Source organism: Lagopus leucura, unplaced genomic scaffold (genome assembly GCF_019238085.1).
Source record: "Lagopus leucura isolate 7727_CA_CO unplaced genomic scaffold, USGS_WTPT01 Super-Scaffold_100004, whole genome shotgun sequence".
In the NCBI taxonomy this organism is placed as follows: domain Eukaryota; kingdom Metazoa; phylum Chordata; class Aves; order Galliformes; family Phasianidae; genus Lagopus; species Lagopus leucura.
In genome coordinates this window covers 28,871,164-28,893,179 of record NW_024962264.1, presented here as the reverse complement: position 1 = coordinate 28,893,179, position 22,016 = coordinate 28,871,164, and the positions used below count along the sequence as shown (strand labels likewise).

The 22,016-nt window shown below is 45.9% G+C and overlaps 2 protein-coding genes across 2 annotated transcripts in view; one reads left to right on the top strand and one right to left on the bottom strand.

Annotated features, from left to right (window-relative positions):
* The window catches only part of POLR2B (RNA polymerase II subunit B), a 20,375-nt gene extending 12,203 nt beyond the window's left edge, over positions 1-8,172 (top strand). Inside the window, exons 14-25 of the mRNA XM_042870557.1 lie at positions 5-159; positions 409-607; positions 729-897; positions 1,351-1,447; positions 2,885-2,979; positions 3,255-3,505; positions 3,592-3,681; positions 3,960-4,067; positions 4,539-4,652; positions 4,741-4,901; positions 5,677-5,872; positions 7,039-8,172. Of these exons, the coding sequence (XP_042726491.1) occupies positions 5-159; positions 409-607; positions 729-897; positions 1,351-1,447; positions 2,885-2,979; positions 3,255-3,505; positions 3,592-3,681; positions 3,960-4,067; positions 4,539-4,652; positions 4,741-4,901; positions 5,677-5,872; positions 7,039-7,128 (1,725 nt within the window). The 3' untranslated portion in view covers positions 7,129-8,172. The remainder of the gene's footprint in view (positions 1-4; positions 160-408; positions 608-728; positions 898-1,350; positions 1,448-2,884; positions 2,980-3,254; positions 3,506-3,591; positions 3,682-3,959; positions 4,068-4,538; positions 4,653-4,740; positions 4,902-5,676; positions 5,873-7,038) is intronic.
* Positions 4,667-22,016, bottom strand: IGFBP7 (insulin like growth factor binding protein 7). The gene is made up of 5 exons (XM_042870561.1): positions 21,425-22,016; positions 10,913-11,022; positions 9,645-9,761; positions 8,572-8,698; positions 4,667-7,464 (listed from the first exon to the last, which is right to left on the bottom strand). Exons 1-5 carry the CDS (start codon positions 22,014-22,016, stop codon positions 7,445-7,447), a joined length of 966 nt encoding a protein of 321 aa, XP_042726495.1. The 3' UTR covers positions 4,667-7,444.

Below are 22,016 nucleotides of genomic sequence, written 5' to 3'. Positions count from 1 at the left end.
GCAGGTCTCAATGATTAGGGATATTCGTGAGCGGGAAATCCGCATCTATACTGATGCAGGCAGAATTTGCCGACCTCTTCTAATTGTGGAGAAGCAGAAGTTGCTGTTGAAGAAAAGGCATATTGACCAACTGAAGGAACGAGAGTATAACAATTACAGGTGAGAGACATTTCTGAAATGTAAGTCAGTATCTAATTTTCCAGCTGGGAAGCTGCAAGTTCCTTTAAATTGAAGGAGAAAATGTTTAAAGCTTTGAGCAGTGCAAAGATGCTTTTGCTGTGTGGCAACTTAATTCACTTTTGATACAACTAATGCAGCTGTAGTTATAAGGCAGAGAAATCCTTGTTCTTGTTACTTGAAGTGACCAATTTTATGTGCATGTTAAGTACTTCAAACATTGATTATTAGTTGGCAGGACCTTGTGGCCAGTGGTGTAGTAGAGTACATCGATACACTGGAAGAAGAGACTGTGATGCTGGCCATGACTCCAGATGACTTGCAGGAGAAAGGTGTTGCGTATTGTTCAACATATACCCACTGTGAGATTCACCCATCCATGATCCTGGGAGTGTGTGCATCTATTATTCCTTTCCCCGATCACAACCAGGTCAGTGCATCACTTCTGCCATCTTGCTTATAAGATAGATAGGAAACCCACAGGTATATGCATTAAGAGCCATATGTGCATATATAAATGTCTGTGTTGCTGTCTTTCCTTGCCTGTCTAGTCTCCTAGGAACACGTACCAGTCTGCTATGGGTAAACAGGCAATGGGAGTCTACATTACAAACTTCCATGTTCGTATGGACACACTGGCCCATGTTCTGTACTATCCTCAGAAGCCCCTTGTAACAACACGCTCCATGGAGTACTTGCGATTTAGAGAGTTACCAGCAGGTACGTTGTCAGTTCATAGTTAGTATTCTTTTTGTTTAATGTTTAGTTTAAACTGTCATAAATGTATGCATCATACCTAAATATTTAGCAAATTTATGCAATTTAAAAAGGAATTTTGGGTTAAATGTTGGCTTGGTGCCTAGTCTACAGTGTTTCTAGCGTTGCAGCTAGAACTCCTTTTCCATATAGTAGGCTTAAATGGAAACTGGAAAGGATGTGTTTCCTGTGTGGGTTCTCCACATGAGGTCACTCCTGAGTTGACAAATTTAATCTCTCTTTGTACCCGGAGTTGCATTTACTGATACAGCATGGCTTTTCACATGGGATGTGGAGATTACATCTTAGGAAAGGGTCGAGCAGGTTCACTGTGAAGAGACGGGCTTATTTTAGTTGTAAGTAATGCCTGTCTGATATGTGTTCATGTTTTCAAAGTATTCACTCAATGTATTACAGGTATCAATTCAATCGTAGCCATTGCATCATATACAGGCTATAACCAGGAAGATTCTGTCATCATGAACCGTTCTGCTGTCGACAGAGGCTTTTTCAGGTGTGATTTCTCAAATTTTTGATCTGTTTGAAAATTGAATGAAGTACTATAGTGAGTTGTCCAGAGGCTCAAGGAAAGTTTGTCTTGCACTGCAAGGTATCCTTAAAAATGGGGGTGGAGGGAGTTTCAGACCGAAGAATTCACATTCAGAGGAATGGTGAATGTGTGTCTTAGCAGAACTCAGCCAGTAATCGTTCATCTTCTGTGTAGCTTGACTCTGCATTCCTGGCTCTTCCCTTTTGGTCTTGTTTTTTATATTATTTGTTCTGTCTGTGCTGGTTAAACAAAAACATGTTCTGAGTTTTTGCTCTGTGAGTTGCCAGTTATGTGAACTCCTTAATGACAATATTGTAGCTTTGTAATAAAATGGTGTATTCAGTAGCACAGCAGTTGCTATGAGTGAGGATTGGCATGTTCCTCTCCTTATTAGGAACTGCTGTTGAGACAACTGGTGGCTGATGTGACTGTGCATTATTGCTAGATTTTAGGTGACTGCTTAGCTGTATAACGTTAACTGGTCAACAGAATTCTGCTTTTATTCATTTTTTTTGAACCTAAAACTTGTGTACTAAGTGTCTTGCACCTTCTAATGTAGACTGTTAGATTTTTGTGGTTGGAGGAATCTCCTGCGTTCATGCGAGCAATTAGATGTGAATGATACTGTTCTTAAAGGTTGTGGTCTTAGTGTGCTAGCAGCATAGCAAAAATATTCAAGGGCCCAGAAAGAAGTCTATATAAATGGAAAGATTTCCATTGAAACTCAGCATTGCAAGATAGCAGAAGTAAAAGTGCTTGCAAAAGGGTGGAGTTAAGAAGAAAAGTAATAGAATCACAGAATCACAGAATTGTAGGGGTTGGAAGGGACCTCCAGAGATCATCGAGTCCAACCCCCCTGCCAAAGCAGGTTCCCTACAGTAGGTCGCACAGGTAATAGTAATAATAGGAGATAGTAATAATAGTAATAATAGGAGATTGATTTGATGAAGATCAAGGGCTCTGAACACCCTGATGTAGCTGTAGGTGTCCCTGTTCATTGCAGGGGAGTTGGACCAGATGACCTTTAAAGGTCCCTTCCAACTCAAATGGTTCTCTGATTCTAAGATGGGAATTGGCCTTAAGAGCAATAACTGCTTTGTAGATAGGAACATCTCCCCAGTTGAAAATAAAGTATGTTATTTTATAGGTATTTTGGCAATGTCTAAGAAGTGACCATTAAAATGCCATCTGAAATTTATGTGTATGTTTGTTGTGGATTTTTTTTTCAGTCAGATTAACAATACTTTAAAGGAAAGGTTGTGTGGCATGTGAATTGTTTTGGTTGTTATCAGTGACAGTAGCTTTAACACTTAGCAAAATGGTGCTTTAAATGAAACTGGCATGTACGGATGAGGGAAAATGATGCTGGTTTCACAGAGAACGTATCTGTCTTTGTTTCAGATCTGTGTTCTATCGCTCCTACAAAGAGCAGGAGTCCAAAAAAGGATATGACCAAGAGGAAGTTTTCGAGAAGCCTACCCGTGAGACTTGCCAAGGTAAGATAAAGCAGGGTATGGAGACTGAGTTCACTGATTTTACATTTGTGTAGAGATGATTGCTGTTGAGCTGATTCAATCTTTGAGACACACTGAATAGCAGAAATATGTGTGTTCATAGGAAAATGCATCAGCTGAGATGTTCACTTCATATTTAGACATTTTATTATCGGCAGGCTAAAACTGTAAGCAGACTGGTTGAATTTCTACAAAACATCCAAGTCTTGATGTTGAAAAGCTTGGGAATCTATTTTTAACTTTTTCTGTCCCCTGAGGTATGAGACATGCAATCTATGACAAACTTGATGACGATGGTTTGATTGCACCTGGAGTACGTGTGTCTGGGGATGATGTCATCATTGGCAAAACAGTAACTCTGCCAGAAAACGAAGATGAACTGGAGAGCACTAACAGGCGCTTCACCAAGAGAGACTGTAGCACTTTTCTGCGAACTAGCGAGACTGGTATTGTAGATCAGGTCATGGTAACCCTTAACCAGGAAGGATACAAATTCTGCAAGATCAGGGTGAGCACCAACCTGTACGTGTTTTCTACTTAACAACTTTTTTCTGTATCTAATTTACCCATTTAATGTTTTCCTATGGTTCATAGGTACGGTCTGTAAGAATCCCTCAAATAGGAGATAAATTTGCCAGCAGACATGGTCAGAAAGGAACCTGTGGTATCCAGTACAGGCAAGAGGTAGTGATTCCTTTTTTTTTTTTTTTTGATAATACTTTATTAGCATTTCATCTTCTCTGTGTTTTTAGCATTGAAACCAACGCGAGTAAGTAATCTATGGAACATGTACTGGCGTGCAAAATGTGGATTTAAATTTGGGTAGAATGTGTTCAGAAAGGGATGCTACTGTTCCTTACAGTGGTAGCTCAGGGCCCTTGAAATACACAGTTAGAATCTATGGACTGCTTTTTGTAAAGCTGGTGTGCTGGAAGTACTGACTGCTTGTTTTGGTGCTCTAGGACATGCCCTTCACCTGTGAAGGCATCACACCAGATATCATCATCAACCCCCATGCCATCCCTTCCCGCATGACCATTGGTCACTTGATTGAATGTCTTCAGGGGAAGGTAAGAAGAATGTTTTATGCTGCATGTTTTAAGGGATATGAGTTAATATACGTGTATATATATATATATATATATATTTTTTTTTGTAAATACACACAAGCAAGCATTAAATACACGTAAGTGGTAAGTGCTAATGCAGTTAAAAAACAACAACAGTTGTTCTCCATTTACGTAATGGCAAATAGAAAAGTTTCTTGGAGGACCTACAATCTTCTAAATTTTGTCCAGCAAATCATTTGTTGCTTTTATTCCCAATGTATCCTGTAACCTAGAAAAAGGAGTAGAAAATTGTTGACACTGTCCAGTTTTGAAAACCTCAGCTAAATTTTGTAGCTGATAACTAAAGAAGATACGGCACTATATGGGTAGGGAATCTCAAGTTCTGGCATTAAAATTATAGCTAAAATTATTTGAAATGTATTGCTTGATGCTGAGAAATCTGACAAGCTTTTGCAAATCTTTTCTCTGTAGGTGTCGGCAAATAAGGGAGAAATTGGTGATGCTACACCATTTAATGATGCTGTCAATGTGCAGAAGATTTCCAATCTTCTATCAGATTATGGTTATCATTTAAGAGGAAATGAGGTACAACCAAAACATCAATTCATTGTATTTTTAATACGTTTGGCAGACAGTAAGGCTTATGGTTCAGTGATTGCATTGACTGCTTTAGGTCCTCTACAATGGCTTCACTGGGCGAAAAATCACATCACAGATCTTCATTGGTCCTACATATTATCAGCGGCTGAAGCACATGGTAGATGACAAAATCCATTCTCGTGCAAGAGGGCCCATCCAGATACTTAACAGACAGCCCATGGAAGGAAGATCTCGGTAAGGATGTTTATTATTTTCTATACAGTCTTCCCTTTGGAGTCTTTAGCTGCTGCTTCTGTGGAGAGAAGCCCACACTGGAGTGTGTAGTCTGTCGGGAACTGTGGCTGCTGGAGCAGTCTGTTCCAGAAGGACTGCGCCCCACGGAAGGCAGCTATGCTACAGCAGCTAGTGGAGAACAGAGGTCTGCTGGGAAGATGCATGTTGGAACAGTCTGAGAAGGAAGGAGAAGCAGAAACCAAGTGTTTTACTTGTAGAGGAGGAGGAAGTATAAAGAAAATCCAGAAGCAAAGCAGTGATGTTGTGCCAGAGAAGAAGGGATAGGAGGGAAGAAATTGTTTTCAGTGTTGTCATAGTTTCTTGCTATCTTGCTGTTTTGGAAAAAAAAAAAAAAAAAAAAAAAAATTGCCAAGTTGGGTCTGTCTTACCTATCATAGTAATGGGTATGTGATTGTCCATGTGCCAAAACCAGCATAGAGGAGCAGAGGATGATTTAATGGTTTTCATCACTTTGCTATATAGTGTTGTGCTGTATCTGTTTGGTATCTGATAGCTGCTTTACCAATACTTAGCCATGTGCCTCCAGCAGTTAACAACGTTGTGTTAGCATTTACTTACAACATTTCTATTTGTGGGGGAAAATTAATGCCCAGATTTACTCCTGCCTTGGAATATTGCTGTTCTGTCTCTGTCAGGTTACTTGTTGTAGCAACAAGCACTGATGTATGGTGCCAGAGAACTCAAGAAGTTGTTTTGTTTCTTTTTTTGTACCTAGTGATGGTGGCCTTCGTTTTGGAGAAATGGAACGAGATTGTCAGATTGCCCATGGAGCAGCCCAGTTCTTGAGAGAGAGGTTGTTTGAGGCATCAGACCCGTACCAAGTCCACGTGTGTAACCTCTGCGGGATCATGGCAATTGCAAACACAAGGACTCACACGTACGAATGCCGAGGATGCCGAAATAAAACACAGGTAAGTGTGGGCTTCACCATTCAGTGACTCAGAGGAAATGTGACTCCCGTGAACAGCAGAAGGGAGAAGTTATGTTTAAATGAAAATGTTTAAAGAAACATGAGAACAAGTGCTTCTTTAGCTTCATAGCTACTTACTTGTTTACAGTGTCCTAGTTGATTCGGATGTTTCCTGTTAGACTGTTGGACCGTCACTTGGCAGGAAATGCTGCTCAACTATTTTGCAGTGGAGAGATTTCAAAAGTGAGCAGTTGGAGAGCTTATTTTTAGAATATTAAACAGTAAGACTCCAAATTGCTGGAATTTAGAACTGTGGTTGTCCCCATGCAGATACTTTATGCCTGAGATTGGGGTTCCCATGGGAAGGTCTTTTGTGTAGCACTTCTTTTCATGATTATTTATAGCATGTGCTTTTTTTCGTACAGTATTATTTATAGTGTTTGTTCTATAGTGTATGCATAGCTAAAGAGCTGTGTCAAGGCAGATTGGCAGCAGAGATAAAAAGAATCACTTTAAATAGGTTTGTTGGTGTGCTGGGAACTGACTGCTGCTTGTAGGGACGTATGCTGGAAATCTTAACTGTAGTTACTGCATAGGAGGCATGCTTTGCTGTGCAAATGTGCCCGTTTAAATTATTTTTATTGAAGATCAAATCCCCTGGCTGCCTTTTTTTTTTCCTGTTGAAAAAGTTAATTCTGGATAGCTGTTTTGTAGACTCTATAGCCTGTCTCTGCTTTCCTCTTGCTTTATTGCTGTCCTTAACCAATCCTTGTTAAATGCTTTCATGCCTGATTCAGAATCATAGAATCCACAGAGTTGGAAGGGACCTTTAAAGGCCATCTAGTCCAACTCCTCTGCATTGAACAGGAACAACTACGTCAGGTTGCTCAGAGCCCCATCGAGCCTGGCTTTTAATGTCTCCAGGAATGGGGCTTCCACCAACTCTGGGAGATTTGTGCGATTTCCTCATCTCACCCCCCTCCCTGTAAAAACACATTTTTCTTTATATCGAACTTAAATGCACCCTCTTTGAGTTTGATAGAATCATTCAAAAAAACTTCCAAACATTCAAAAATCAGTCAAAAAACTTGACTCAAGCTGGGTAGTTAGTTGATGCTTTAGGAGTGCTTATCAATCAATCACAACTCTTTTGAAATCTCTTCCCAGATATCTTTGGTTCGAATGCCCTACGCCTGCAAACTCCTCTTCCAAGAGCTGATGTCTATGAGCATTGCACCTCGGATGATGAGTGTTTAGCTTCTTAAAGAGGTTTTTTAAAATGTGAGACTGAAGTATGCAGATTTTGGTTCATTTGGTGTAGGTTGTGTTTAAAATAGTCTTACTCATCAGCTGTATGCTCTTTAGAAGTATGTTTATTTCCTGTAAATAGAATTAAAATTTGTAATTGAACTTGTGAATCTCTTTATTTGTATATCTGCAAAGGAAGTGTGCAAGCAAATGGGTAATCAAAGAATAAAGGAGGTAAGAGAATGATTAGTGAGCTAGAAAAAGCCTGAGGCTGCAGCTTTCCAAAATACTAACTTAAAACGGTGCATAAGTGAAAGTCCTCAGATCACAGCTCTGCACCATCATCTGTGGAAAAACAGAAACATGTTAGGCTGCACACTGTTTCAAGGGGCAATGTCAGAGCTCGGACAGCAGCTGGGGAAGTGACTTTTCTGATGTCTTATTTGAGGGTGCTTTCTTTCCCTTCCCACAGGAGGACTCCAATTGCAGCAGGAGGGTGGTAGGTGGCATTTTTCTGGGTTGAGATCACTGAGAAATCAGGCACTGACTCCCTAAGGGCGTAGCATATAGCTATGGAGCAGCCTGTTCCGTCTGAAAATAATCCATTAATATTATCAGCTCCTTCTCAAAAAATGGGGGCCTGCCAGCTTATTGCTTAGCTACGGACTGCTTACTTGGGAGCTTTCCTATAGCTGACAAGAAACAGCAGTAGCTGTGTGCACAGAAGACGTAAACCACAAAGCAACAAATGCAGCACTCCACCCTTACTCTCCCTCTCAGTAAGTATCTTAAATTCTAGCTCACAAGTTCCTGCTATTTGTGGCACAACTCAGTACTAGCCATAAGAATGATGTCTGGAAAGAGAGACGAGCTAAAAACCCATGGTAAAGGCTGCTGTGCTTAAAGTGATGCTGGGATTCATTTTGTTGTTAATTCAACACCAGATGTTGTTAATACTGTCCGAAAGCCTTTCAGCTATTCAGGGATACAAAGACCCAGATTTAACCTCCTGTTAAAGCCACTCCATTTGAAATAAAGAAAGACTAAAGAATTTGGAGTGCTTGAACTCCCTGTTCTTTCTTGGGATGGTTATGTCAATCCTGCTGCCAGGTGAAATGGGCAGGCTTGGAAGTGTTTTGAGAACAGGGGAAAAAAGGGTACTAATTAAGGGCTAGAAAAACAATGAAAGGTGCTATAGAAAAAAAAACCCACAATCTACCCAAAAGCTGTTTTTCATTTGGCATCTTAATCTCCAGTACTTTACAGCATTTTGGGTTACTTGACAACCCCCTGGGAACTCTGGCAACTGAGATGGGCTGGCAGTGTCCTCCCAAACCTACTGGAAGCTGCATCTGAATTTGACAGTATTAAATAGGAATGGTCATTCTGGATCAAGTAATTAAGTAAGCAGAGAGGGGAGAGAGCTACTGAATGTTCAGCCATACTACTTACCCTTTGTCAGGGCTATTTCATGCAGAGTTTCCACAACATGAATTTTTGCAGAAGCTGTTGCCTCTCCTTTGGCATTTGATGCGTGACACTCATATTCTCCAGCATCTTCTTTGCTCAGAGGAGATATCTAGGGAAAGAAACATCCCCTCCCCAGTAAGTATCCTGTGAAGAAGCAGAGATACCTCATGATAGAAGTTGTTAATTTCCTAATTAAATAATGGGATTAGCAGAAAGGATAAAGTATCTGTTAACCTTTAGAGACCATACTGATTGCACAGTTGCTTCTGCCTGCTCTGAACAGCTGTTTAGTTCATATTATGGTATTTTCCAGCAGCATGGGACAAGCTGCTCCTGAGCTTCAGCCTAGCATTGCTGCAGTTTGCTAGGCCAGACTGAGCATGCTGTAACACTCCCTTTCTTTTAGCATTTACTTAGTTTGGAGCTATGTTGGAACCCTGCACGCTTGGCAAGAGTCCGGAAACAGGAATAAAAAAAAAAAAGAAAAAACCTTCCAAGAACATTCTGCATCTAGGCAGTTAGTTCTGCAAAATGACTGGCTCAAAATCTTCCCTGTTTCCCCCACTGCTTTGGCATGTGTTGCAGGAACCACTTTGCCTTGCCTAAGCCAGATTCTCTGCAGCTGGGAGCCATCGTACTTACTGATGCAATTCCCTTACTGGGATGCAGAGCAGCTCCCTTCCTTCTGCTTCCCTTTAAAATGTGGCAATTGGTCATTGGGCTGCAGGTACTCTGCTACCTTAAGAAGCCTGCTCTGTGACAGCTCATGGCTTCTGCACTGTGTTATTCTGCAGCAGGTGGTGTGTGTCACTGGAGCAAAGACAGCTGCTAAAGCTAGAAGGTCTCAGATTGGGGGAGGTCTTAGGCCTTCTGCAGACTTTCTACACAGAGAGATTCTGCTCCTCTAAGTGACCTATCCATTGCAGTACATCTTCTGTAGATGGGTTGTTTGCAAACAGTGCCGTTTGCAAACAACCCATTTACAGAAGATGTACTGCAATGTACTGGTTGTTTGCAAACGGCACTGTTTGCAAACAGTTTGCACAAGTACTTACCAGTACCCAGCCGGTCACTTCATGTTTCTCAGGGCCTCCTCGGGTCTGAATAGCCAGATTTTCTCGGTCGCCAGGCAGAAGCTCCATTCTCTGGATACCATACTGTCCTTGAATGATCTAAACAGAAGGTCAGAAAGGTGTGAGCGTTTAGGGTCTTATTTATGCTAGAACTTGTAGCAACAAGATCAACATTAGATCTATATGACTACGTTTTGTGTGGAAGCAGTGTTTTTCTAGTGCTGATATTTAATCTCATCCTGTATGTAGTGCAGCTCCAATGTGTGCACTAGGGCTGTCTTCCCCTTGCCTCTGTGGGAACAGAAAGAGCAGCACAACTTTCTGGTGTGCCTGCTGCTGAGAACTGCAAACACGCCCCGCACTGATCACAGAATATTTGTGCACGCTCCCATAGGCATGTTTAAGCCATTAAGTGATGCTCCCACTCAATAAAGATTCAGCCACCTGCAGCTGCTGGTACTCATGCATGAATCCAGCTTGGCAGCCTGCAGCAGCTGCCTTCTGGCTTGGGGGGCCAGCAGGAGTTGACTGTAGTCCACACACACCTTTCCTGATGATCCCATCATTTTAGTGTGGCAGCAGCAGAAAATCAAATGTGTGAGCATTGTTCCAGGAATGGTCTGTGCCTGTATGACCTACCCTGGATGCAGATCAGGGACAGCACCCACATATTTCCGCTGCAGCGAGCCTAGCATTCCTCCAGGCAGGCACATCGTCAGTGAAAGAGCAGTAGTGTGCCCAGAGTGAGTTATTCTCTGCTGCTTGCTGTCCGAGCCCAGGGTCTCACAGTTTCTTGAGTCCTGTGGCCAGGATCTCCTCCACTCAAGACTGGTCCCTGCTCAGAGCCAGGTGTTACCAGCACCCTGCCTCAATCAGCACGCTGCCTGCTATACCAGAGATAAATGTCCCATGCTCCAGTGCCTCACGCTAGCTCAGCTGCATCCAGCTGCCTCCGTCACTGCCGTCAGCAGGGTGACAGCAGGTCAAGGGACACTGCCTACACGCTCTGAATACCAGGAAAAACACAAGTCCTGTTCCGTGCTGAGACCAACACAAGTTTGGAAAAAGAGATGATTAAAGATAGATTAAGCAAAGCCAGATGTTTAGGGGTGGAAAGAACTGCACAGATGGGAGACCTCATCAAAGATGTGAATTTCTATGAGCAATTTCCTATGACTTTATGTCCTGTTGCTTACTAAGCAGTTTCAGCTACCTTAACTTTGCTAGACGTTAAGAGGCAAGGCCCTCACCTTGTTCCAGATGAGGACAGGTGTTGGGATGCCAATGACTTCACAGCTCAGGTAGATCTGTGCTCCTGTCACATTCCAGATGTCCTTAGGAGGGGTCACAATGGAGGGTCCTGCAAAGAGGAAGAAACAATTCTAAGCACTGGGTGATTTCAAGGCCTCTTCCGTGGGGCCTGTCACTTCTGATGGGTTTTGAGGACAAGGTGAGGAGGGTGCCTGCTTGGTGTGCCATCTTTGTGTACCACGTGGTTATCAAGTGCAACTTCAACACAGACGGCACAGAGAAAAAGGACCTTCTTTCCAAACTTCCTGGGAAACAGAAGGGTCTCAGTTATTCTCCTATGCCAGAGATTGTTCTGCTGCTATCTTCTCCCAGCATGATTTTAATAAGCAGCACAGACAGTGGCAGTTGGCTAGCAGAATCCAAGGCTACCTGTGTGCAACACTCAGCCAAAGGGGGCTGGCTGTGGAGGGCGGCAGAGCTCTCCCTGGAGGGGATCTGAGAAAGAACCGGGTGAGTACAGAGCTCTGCTTTCCTCAGGGAGTTCCAACCTCTGGTTAAAATTAAATGAGGAGTTGTTTTCAAAGCCTGACGTGAGCAAAGCTGTTTTGCAGCTCTGCCTAAGAGATGTTTACCCCTCAGGCTGGAAAACATCCGAGACATAACCCATATCCCACAAAGGAAAGAATTGTGTTTCTGTTTTATCCCTCTTTAATGGGGGAACCACTGCTACTTTGCAAAATGTGGCTATTAATGTCCCATAAGAGGAAGTGCAGACCAATGGAGCCCATAGTGTTTATTTCCACTTATTGACAGCTTGAAGAACACAGCTAATTTTCCCCTTCTGCACTGAAGAGGTAGGCTTCTCTTCACTAGAAAGCATTTCCTGTGGAAAAAAGGGCCTTGCCCCCAGTCTGCACATGCACCCTACTCCCCAGAGCAGCATTTAGGTCTATCTCACAGCAGCCCCCATCCACCCTCACATATGTATCCCCATCCTCCTGCATTTAGCTTCTGTGCTGCTGCCTCTTGTTATCTGTGCACCCTTTGCAGACCATTAAAACCACATCGTACGATCAATAAGGTAAGCCAGGTACCAGGTTTCCTCACAAATACTACAATCCACTCGTACAGAACAGATTCTGTGAGCTGAGCGAATGATTTATTCAGTGCTTCATTACCTAGCTTAACCTATTGCTCACCATGCTGCTGAAGAGTTGGGCATGGGCCAGGAAAGGGGTGTTTCAAAGTCACAGCTGTTCCCACAGCAGGGCGACCACAGGTCACACACTCTGCTCCTCTTCCTCAGCACAGCCACTTCCTCAGGACATCAGCTATTGTTTTTCTGGTGTCCCTTAAACAATGGGGTGCTCAGCAAGTCTCCAGGCTGCTTAGTTCACCTCACAGCCTGCAAGGACCTCCCAAAATACACGTGATGCTCCAACCATCCAAAGTCCCCTGACTGCAAGGCACACTTCCCAGGGACAATTTCAAGGTTGCCCAGCAGGAAGGGCTACATTCATCCCAGTATAACACCTTCCTCTTTATCACCAGTTGCTGGAGTTCTCCACCAGACAGAAAAAAAAATACAAATCAGCTGCTACAAATCTGCCACAATCTGCCACTGCAGAAATGAAGAGATCCTGAGTCTTACATTAAAAGCCCGACAGTGACTTCAAGACGCTGTTAAACTGGTTCACTTCATGGCTAAGCTCTGGCTGGTTTAGCACAGCAGCCAAAGCATGATAAGAGCTTGGCCATCACGGAGCAGTCCCAAGCTTAGGATGCATATCTTGATCCTAAAAAGATGCAACAGTGCCGTGGGAAGAGTCAGTTTGGTCTCCTGGGATATTTTACTTTAATCCAGATTTCCAAAGGTCTGGAGTTGGGCTTCATCCTCCATTAAAAATAAACAAGAAAGGCCAAGAAGTCAACAGATTTAAAACAGAGTCACAACAGACTGCAGTAATGCAGCAGTAGTTACACCCCCTCAGTGAGCTGACACCGCATCACATTCTCTCCCACAGCCTCCCTAAGTAGCCCCTACCCCAGGAATGGGCAGGAGAAGTGGGACCCTGCAACGAGACATCAGGCAGGGAATGCCTGAGCCTTCCATGGTCTCCAGACAGTGTGAACACATTCACTCTTTTAAGTGGCCCCCCTCGCTTACAGGATCTCACATACAGAGCAATGCCACCATGTGCTCAGCAGAACCGGAAACGATCCCACCTCATACAGAGCACGAGTTGATTCGTGCCAGCAAGAATGCTCCCTACCTTACATCCTGCCTCTTTGAGCTCCAGTTTTTCCAGTTACAGGACTGCCCATGAAAAGGAACCTTCCTCTGTATGCTTCCCTTGGGCTGGGAACTTCCAGGTTGCACAAGCTGATGAAAACAGTCACTGAGTGCAGAACCAAGCCCAGATGACAGAGACATCAGCCTGGCTGAGTGGTCTCTGCTTTCCACCAGAGGCTCTGTGCTGCATGCAGTGCAGCCTGCTGCTACTTACCCTGAATGCACAGGCGCTCCCTTGGCTGACAGGACACCATAGACTGCTGATAGACATCAGCTGCTTTCCACAGGCACTCCAGGCATTTCCCGGTGGCTCTCATCATTGTTTGTAAGATAAATAGCTCTCTCTGGCCCGGGAAAGGGCTTACATACAGAGCCCATGCACTGTGCTCATTCACTCTGGGCGAGGAGCCTGTGCATGCGGGGCTTGTTTGTTCTGCCAGTAACAGAGAGCTGATGATCTGCATTATGTCAGCAGTCAGAGAGGAGTCCCCATGGTTATTATTCAGTTGCTTTTCTTCTAAAGCAGCATATGGCAGAGCCTGTGACTCCCTCGATGAAGCTCCCATCCCAGCCCGCCCATCCATCCCTTACTCACACCACAAGGATGGCGCATTCCTACTCAGGGTCACCGAAGCTCCCTCTGTGTGGAGTTCAGTTCCACCACCTCTAGAATCACAGAATCATTGAGGCTGGAAAAGACCTCTAAGACCATCCAGTCCAAGCCCATCCCCACCATATCCACTAACTACTTTCCTCAGAGCCACAAGTCCATGGTTCCTAAACATCTCCAAGGATGGTGACTGCACCACCTCCCTGGGCAGCCTGTGCCAGTGCATGGCCACTCTTTCAGAGATGTTTCCTTATATTCGACCTGAATAATCCCTGGCAAAACATAAGGCCATTCCCTCTTGGCCTACTGCTTTTACCAGGGAGAAGAGTCGGATCCCACCTCACCACAGCCTCCTTTCAGGCAGCTGCAGAGAGCCATAAGGTCTCTCTGAGCATCTTCTTCTCCAGGCTGAGCATCCCCAGCTCCCTCAGCTGGTCTTCCTTATAAGACTTGTGCTCCAGACACAGCTCTGTTGCCTTTCTCTGGACACACTGCAAGCCCCGATGTCTTTTTTGCAGTGGGGGGCCCACAACTGAACTAAGCACACCAGGCTGCCACTTGCTCTGCCCCCACCTTCAAAAACAGGGACAATCCCACAGTCACCGAGGGGCAAGTGCCTGGTCACAGGGGAAGCAAAGCCTCACAGCCCACAGGGCCACTCTGAACTCACAAGGAACAATCTGTGAGGCTGTAAGGCCTTCAGAGAAGTCTCAAAGATACTTCATAACGTCTAGAAGTCAATACACAGCAGTTCAGCCTTTTAAATTCTTGATCTTCCACAGCACTAAATTGTCAGAGAGCAAAGATCAGGCATGCTGGTGGGCTTGGCTGTCCTTCCCAAGCCTCAGCTGGGAATCCAGCTAGACACTCCCTCTTCCTGCATGCTTTTGCCTCTCTGAGCGAAACATTCACATTCTTTAAGATAAAAGGACCCAGACTTTGTTAATGCACAAACCATGCACCAGCAACCAAAGCAACAACTCCACTGATAAAAATCAAAGGAGCTGCAGGTACGGCACTGAAGACAAAAAAAAAACGGGCCTGGGGCTAACACTGAGGACCCTGGTATTTAGATGTGTGTGGGAAGTCCTGAACACTAAAACATGAAGCAGTGTACCACACACCACAGCGTGGGTGTCAGCCTGGTTCCCAGCCAGCCCTCCCGAGTGCTACACTGCTTTGCTGGAGCCCTGGATAAGATACAGACTGGGAACTCTCATTTTGCAACAACAAAGCAAAAGTTAGACAGCTTGCAACCGCTTACAAGCCTGAAACAGACTGTTACAAACCTCTTGAGTCGCTGGGAAAGTATTTTCCCTTCAAAATTCCTTTATATGGAGAAGGGGAACCTTCTGTAAGCAGCATTTGCTAATTCTAGCTCACACGCCCTTAGCAGCTCCTTCTCAGGGCAAAGCACTGAGAGGCAATAGCACATGGGAAGTATAAGCATTTTCTGTCCTTCCCCATTCCCCGAGTGCCTGTGTGACTACAAGCATCCTTCTTGACCTCCTTCAGATATTACTTCTCCCTCTCCTTGTACCAGGCCCTGAAGAGTCCAAGGAATTACAGCAAGAGCTCTGAGAACAGAATGCCCAGCCCAAAGGAGATGCCCACCTTAGCACAAGAAGAGGAAATCACCTTCACCTCCTCCCAAAAGCCTTTTTGTTAGGCACTATGAGGGCTGGGAGATGTGGAAATCAGGCATGGCAGCATTTATTCACGGTAAAGCACTCAGGGCTTTGAAAAGTCCAACCTCATTAGACTCGTTACTTGATAATCTCCTGTTTAGTATGAACCTCAAAGAACTTCAGTCCAACAACGGATTAAACGCATTTTTTAAACACAGCATGCCTTTCCAACAGAAAAACAAACATGGGAAGGAATTTGCTGATCTGAAATCATTCCTTCCTGCTGATTTTTAGTTTTCTATGATGATTAGGAATGAAGACACAGGTAAAACATGGGATCCCTCTTGGACAGCGGAAGCACTGCACAGTCCCAGCCATACTGGTGTTCTCCTAGAAGCATACCAGCTTATATGCTGAGCTGCTGAGTAATACACTAAACAGACTCCCTAATAAGATTTTAGCACCGCAACCATAAAAACTTAATGTGTATTAAACTCCAGTGAACCCAAAACTTTTCAAACAACTAAACGCCTGTTAAGGAGGAATTAAGGGCACTGATCTACAACAGTGGGAAAGAAACTCACAGAGTCACCGATTATTTTTCAAAATACAAGCACAACACTTCAGGCCTGGTAACTGTCTCAAAATCCCAAAGCACAGAGTGCTGGAAAAGCAAGCACCACACCAAACCCCATCACATCCTCACTCTGTGCCCTAAAGCACACTAAAACCCCCTATGCAACCACAATGTGCACCTGCTGTGCCACACAATCTGTGGATGCAGTATGATGATGCTTGCAAGATCCACCCACAAATTCAATGCTCGTCTTTGTGGTGGGAGAAAGTGGGCAGCAGGCCACTGCCACAAGGCCCCCAACAAAGAAACCCAAACCAACTTCACATGAGAATGAGGGGATTTAGTTCATTTTTCAACCTCTTAGCAAAACCTTACCTAATCCTCTTTCACCAGCAAAAAGAACAAACTCACAAAATGCAGCTATTATTTTAAGTCCTTTATATCCTAGGGAAGAAAGAAGGTTAGGAAAGGACTAAATCTAAGCCACTTGTTAATTAAAAAGCACAAATCCTGAGGAGTTGCTTGCAGAATGTGATATAATACGAACTATGATCTCTGGTACCTAAGAAACTTGGAAGCTTTTTGAATTTAATGCAGTTGTATCAAGAGAACAAGAGGCAATATCCATGACAAAAGTGTCTCCTCCCAGCACTTTCCCAAACAGTCTGGTTTCTACACTACTCTGGTAGTGGGTTAAAAAAAAAAAACAACAAAAAAAAACCCACCTTCAAACAGCAAATAAAAGCCTCAAAATTAGAAAACTGATGTCAAAATCTCAACAGCTGAATTTGGATGAAACACGCCAGCAGAAGAGATTTATGTTTCTTGATTTAAAAGCGACTTGTGAGAACTCAGCTACAATCCACCCGCAGAGCAGATACAGCTTTATGGGGCACAAAGGCCACTGATGAGGTCAAGTGGCATGAATTTGTGGGGGTGTAGGGGAAGGGATACCATTCATAGGGACCTCAATAGGCTTGAAAGGTGGGCTCAGGTGAACCTAGTGAGATTCAACACAGCAAAGTGCAAGGTTTTTCCACCTGGGTTGGAGGAATCCCGGGCATCCATACAGACTGGAAGGAGCGGTGCTTGAGAGCAGTCCCGAGAGAAGGACCTGGGGTTCTTGATAGATGAAAAACTTCACATGAGCCAGCAGTGTGCCCTTGCAGCTCGGAAGGCAAATGGCATCTTGGGCTCCATCAGAAGAGGGGTGGCCAGCAGGGACAGGGAGGTGATTGTCCCCATCTGCTCTGCTCTTGTGAGGCCCCATCTGGAGTACTGCGTCCAGGTCTGGAGCTCCCAGTACAAGAAGGACAGGGAGCTGTTGGAGAGGGTCCAGAAGAGGGCCACGAAGATGATCAGGGGACTAGAGCACATCCCCTATGAAGCCAGGTTGTTCAGCCTGGAGAAAAGAAGGCTGCAGGGTGACCTCATTGCAGCCTTCCAATACCTGAAGGGAACCTACAAACAGGAGGGAAATCAACTCTTTGAAAGGGTTGACAACTGCAGGACAAGGGGAAATGGTTTTAAGTTGTGGGAGGGGAGATTTAGGTTGGATGTCAGGGGGAAGTTCTTTACTATGAGAGTGGTGAGGTGCTGGAACAGGCTGCCCAGAGAGGTTGTGATGCCCTGTAGAGGTGTCCAAGGCCAGATGGGATGGGGCCCTGCGCAGCCCCACAGTTTAAAATGGGGAGGTTGGTGGCCCTGCATGTGGCAGGGGGGTTGGAGATTCATGGTCCTTGAGGACCCTTCCAACCCTAGCCATTCTATGATTCTGTGTTATCTGCCCTTGCATTTCTACCTTCATTGAGCATTTGCAGCAAGGTCCAAACCAGCACCAATTCCCTGACAAACACCATCCTCTGAAGCCCAGCTTTGTGTTGTGTCTGTGCAAGGTGACTGGCTTCCACTGTGGAAGGAAAAATCTGTGACAGTCGCAATGAAGCAACCCAGAGATCTTGACCCTGCTGAAACCAGTATCAGAGACTTCATTCTTGGGGTGAAATGAAGCAGTACTTCCAGCAGTCACAACATGCCCCTTCAAGCAGACATCTGCTGGTAGCTAATGATAAGAATGACACAGAGAGATTTGTTCTTTCTTGCACTGTTTGGTCAACAAGTGCATGCCTGGTATTTTTCAGCTCAGAGAGATCAGCATGCCAAGAAGCCTTTTCCCATTTTGATAGGAGTTTGTGCTTTGAGGGTTTGCTCTGCCTGGCATGAGATGAGCCATACAATCCTAATTCCTTGCGGCAAGTGGCTCTGCATGGCAGTAAGTACCACAGCTGTCCTGAGCCCTAGCTACCTGTAAATTGCTTCTGCACACGCACTGAAAAATTAACTGCAGCCAAAATTTAAAGAAGTCATGAGTCTGTCCTGAGCATCCTTGCACACCTGTGTGATGTCAGTTTGCCTCTGAGCCAACTCAGAGCCCTTTCATGGGCAAAGCATGAGCGGAGCTACAAGGAGCGCCACACCATTGCTGGCTGCTCACCCAGAGCAGCTCTGCAGGCTCCCACACATCCATTTCTTAAACCCTTTTCAATGGTCCTGCCCCTATGCAACCCACTCCAGGGAGGACTGGTCAAATCCCTGCACCTGCCAAGTGCCAGTATAGGGATGGTTGCCTGCAGCCTCTCAAACTCTTCTCAGCTGACTTCCTTTACCCACCAGCTGGAAATTCTGGCTGCTACGGAAATCCTTTTTTCTGCATGGGTTCATTATTTTTGTACAAAGGACACAGGCGTCAGACTAGGGATGTCTGGAAAACAAGCAGCAGAAAAAGAATCACGAGGACAAGGTCAATGCACACTATGTAGAGCCAAGAACTGGCTCATTCCCCAAGTTGTTCCCAGCTGTTGAATAGCAAGCAAAAACTGCAGAGTGTTGCACAGAAAACCCTGTGGTAGGCAAGCTGGAGTTGTATTTTGTCAGCTTTGTCAAATAGCATTTTAATGAACTTCTAGCTCCTTGGAACTAAATCCGTTGTTGAGAAATCTGGGCATCTTAAGTAGAGTTTTCTATGTTAAGCCTTTCATAATTCCTTCTGAGTTCTTTGCTAATAGGCTGTTTTACTCTGCAAATAAATCTCTGTGAAACCCAATGTATGTATTCAAGTGGTACTTCCTGCACATTTCAGTGTCTGAGAAATTTTGTCGGACACTACTATTCAAATTGAACTTTAGCACACATAGAAGTGGTCACGCAGCAGAGATGAAAGCTTGCTCTGTAATACTTCCTTCTGAAAGGAAGATACTTAATGAAGCCTTAAAATTAGACTGTTCAAGAGAGTCAACCAGCATTTAAGAAAAGTTAAATAAATGGGCTTACTATGTCCACATGGTGCTGCCTATAGTAAATCAGTACGACTGACCCTCCCAGGAGGCGTACTTCCTTCAGACTCTCTGAATACCTGGTACACGTGGGACAGAGAGGGAGACAAGGCAAGAACGAGTACGAGATGCTATCCCAGTTAAACAAGAAGTAGGATCCTGAGTCTTCTACATGCCTGCAGCTGATCCCTGCGATCATCACAAAGGATGCGTTTCAAGACAGAAGAGGTCACTTGCACTTTACTTGCAAGGTGAGGTTTGGGCAAACAGTTGCAGGAATGGAGAAAAGGACAGAACAACAGCATTTTCCCCCACTTGCACCTTTGTATCCTGTCTCCTAACTGTCTACCCCACCCTAAGCATGGGGTGCAAGGGCGGGTGAAGGTGAGCACCTAACAACAGACGCATTCCTCTCTTCCGCTGGATGCCCCATCCCCAGCTGCCTCCCTTCCTGCTGACAACAATGAAGGCCAAGAGCAGTCAGAGCTCTCCATTTCCTCCTCCCCAGGACAAACTTTCAAATAGGATGAACAAACAAGCAAAGTTAAACAAAAAAGCAAGCCCCCCCCATCCCCTGACTTGATACACATAAAAAAAAAAATGAAACCACACCCTCCCCTCCCTCCCCCTTCAAAAAAAACCCCACCAAAAATAACTCCTAGAAATAACAGTCTGCTACAAATATGTTTTTTCTGGATTTCTACTCAGACTTGAAAGGCTGCTCCCTCTTGTTCCCAAATGACACAAAGCTGATAGCCCAGGGATTGCATGCTAGAGCTCCACCTTCCACAACATTTACGTTTTTCCAGGAATTCAGAAAAGTGCTATCTTTTATCCAGAGGGCTGTACCATCAGGGCCTGATGGGATGGATGTCATCTCCTGCCACTATTTCAAAAGTCACCTCTCCTTCCCTTCCCAGTTTTAATTGATGTGAGCCCCTCTGAGCTACCAAGTACTTCCAGATGTCTAAGCATCAGGTGAGTGGGCTGAATCCTGGCCTCAGTTGCAAGCCACAGAACAACACATACCCCCAGAAGAAGGACAGCAGCGCAAGAAAGGACTGCGCAGCCAAAAGAAGGCTGAACAGAACAGGCTCTGCTGGACCACTGCTGAGCAGCCCACGCTTTTCCTGCTCTGCTCTCTCCTCTGAGATGCTGGGTGAGAGCTCTCCCAATAGTGGGATTCAAAAAGAGAGTCACCGCCCAGAGTGACATTTTACTGATAGCACTGCACAATTCCAGCAGTTTTTAAGCCATACATATGCCCTGCTGCACATCTGCACACCCAGAGGGGCCTCTTCCAAAGAAGGGATGCAGCTTGTGCTGTCCCCAACTGAGGCCCTCTTCAGAGAAGCTGTCAGCGTCACGAACAGAGAATGAAGGCTTGTGAGAGCTGCTGAAGGCAGGCAAGTCAGAAGAAGCCTCCTGCCTAATAGATCATGCTTGTAGTGACTGTGAGAGGACGTTAGATATCTGTTAACACTGATACCCAGAACAGAGAATTCAGCAGAACGATGCTCTCCCATGCTAACACGATTGCAAGTGGAGGCTCCGCAGCAGAACCACTTCTATCAAGAGCACTGACTCTAAGCAAAGTCTTGGGAAGAACCGAGCTCCCGCTCACAAGTCTTGTGAGCACTGACAGCTACGTGCAACTCAGAAGAAATCCACCACCTGTCTTAATGGCAAACCACAGTAAGACAATGACACCAATGCCGGCTCTTCTGAGACTTTCACATCCATTTAAGCTGAATGTTTATCTTTCTTACTGCTCGCAATCTTCCTCTGCTGAATCCATCCCCTCTGCTCCGTGTGACAGCATCCTACAACACAAGCCGCGGGCAAAACACCGACAAGCACTAACAGCAGGGCTGTGCCGCTTACACCGCCGCTGGAAAACAAGAGAGAACAGCCGCCCCGCTTTCTACTACTGGAATGATACTCAAGCCTAACAGCAAGGCAGCCGCTGCCTGAGGCTCCGGGCAGGGGACACCGGGACTCCGCGGAGCCCTAAAGCGAGCAGCTCCCCATCACGCCCGCTCCACGCCGCCGCCCACCCCATGCCCCGCACCTTGCTCGCAGGCTCCCTTGCTGCGCTGGCTGATGGCGGGCTCGCCGCGGCTCTGTGCGCGCAGGCTGGCGGCGCGGAGCTGGCAGCCGCTGCCGTAGGTGAGCCCGTCGCTGCCGCACACCGGGTAGCGGCTCTTGCACACGCACACGCCGACCGGGGCGGCGGGGCCGGAGGTGGCGGCGGGGCCCGGGCCGCCCTTCGCCTTACGGCGCTTGCGGCTCTTCACGCACTCCAGCCCGGCGGCGCAACGCCCGCCGCCAAAGCCGGAGCCGCCGCACGCCTCGCCCTCGCCGCGCCCGCACTGCCAGCAGCACCCGCAGGCGTCCCGCACCCGGCCCAGCGGGCAGCCCCGCGGCGGCAGCGCCGGGCATCGCGCGGCGTCGCACGGTCCGCAGCCTCCCAGCTCCGTCACCGCCGCCACGGCGGGCGTCAGCAGCGCTAGAACCCACAGCACCGGGAACGGCATGGCGGCACGCCGGCTTGCCGCCCCGCGCCGACTTAAGCCGCAGCGCGGAAAACCCCGCCCCGGGAGGCGGCCGTTCCTCCGCACCGCCCACGGGGCGCCGGCCCTTCCATGCCCGCCGGGGCCCAT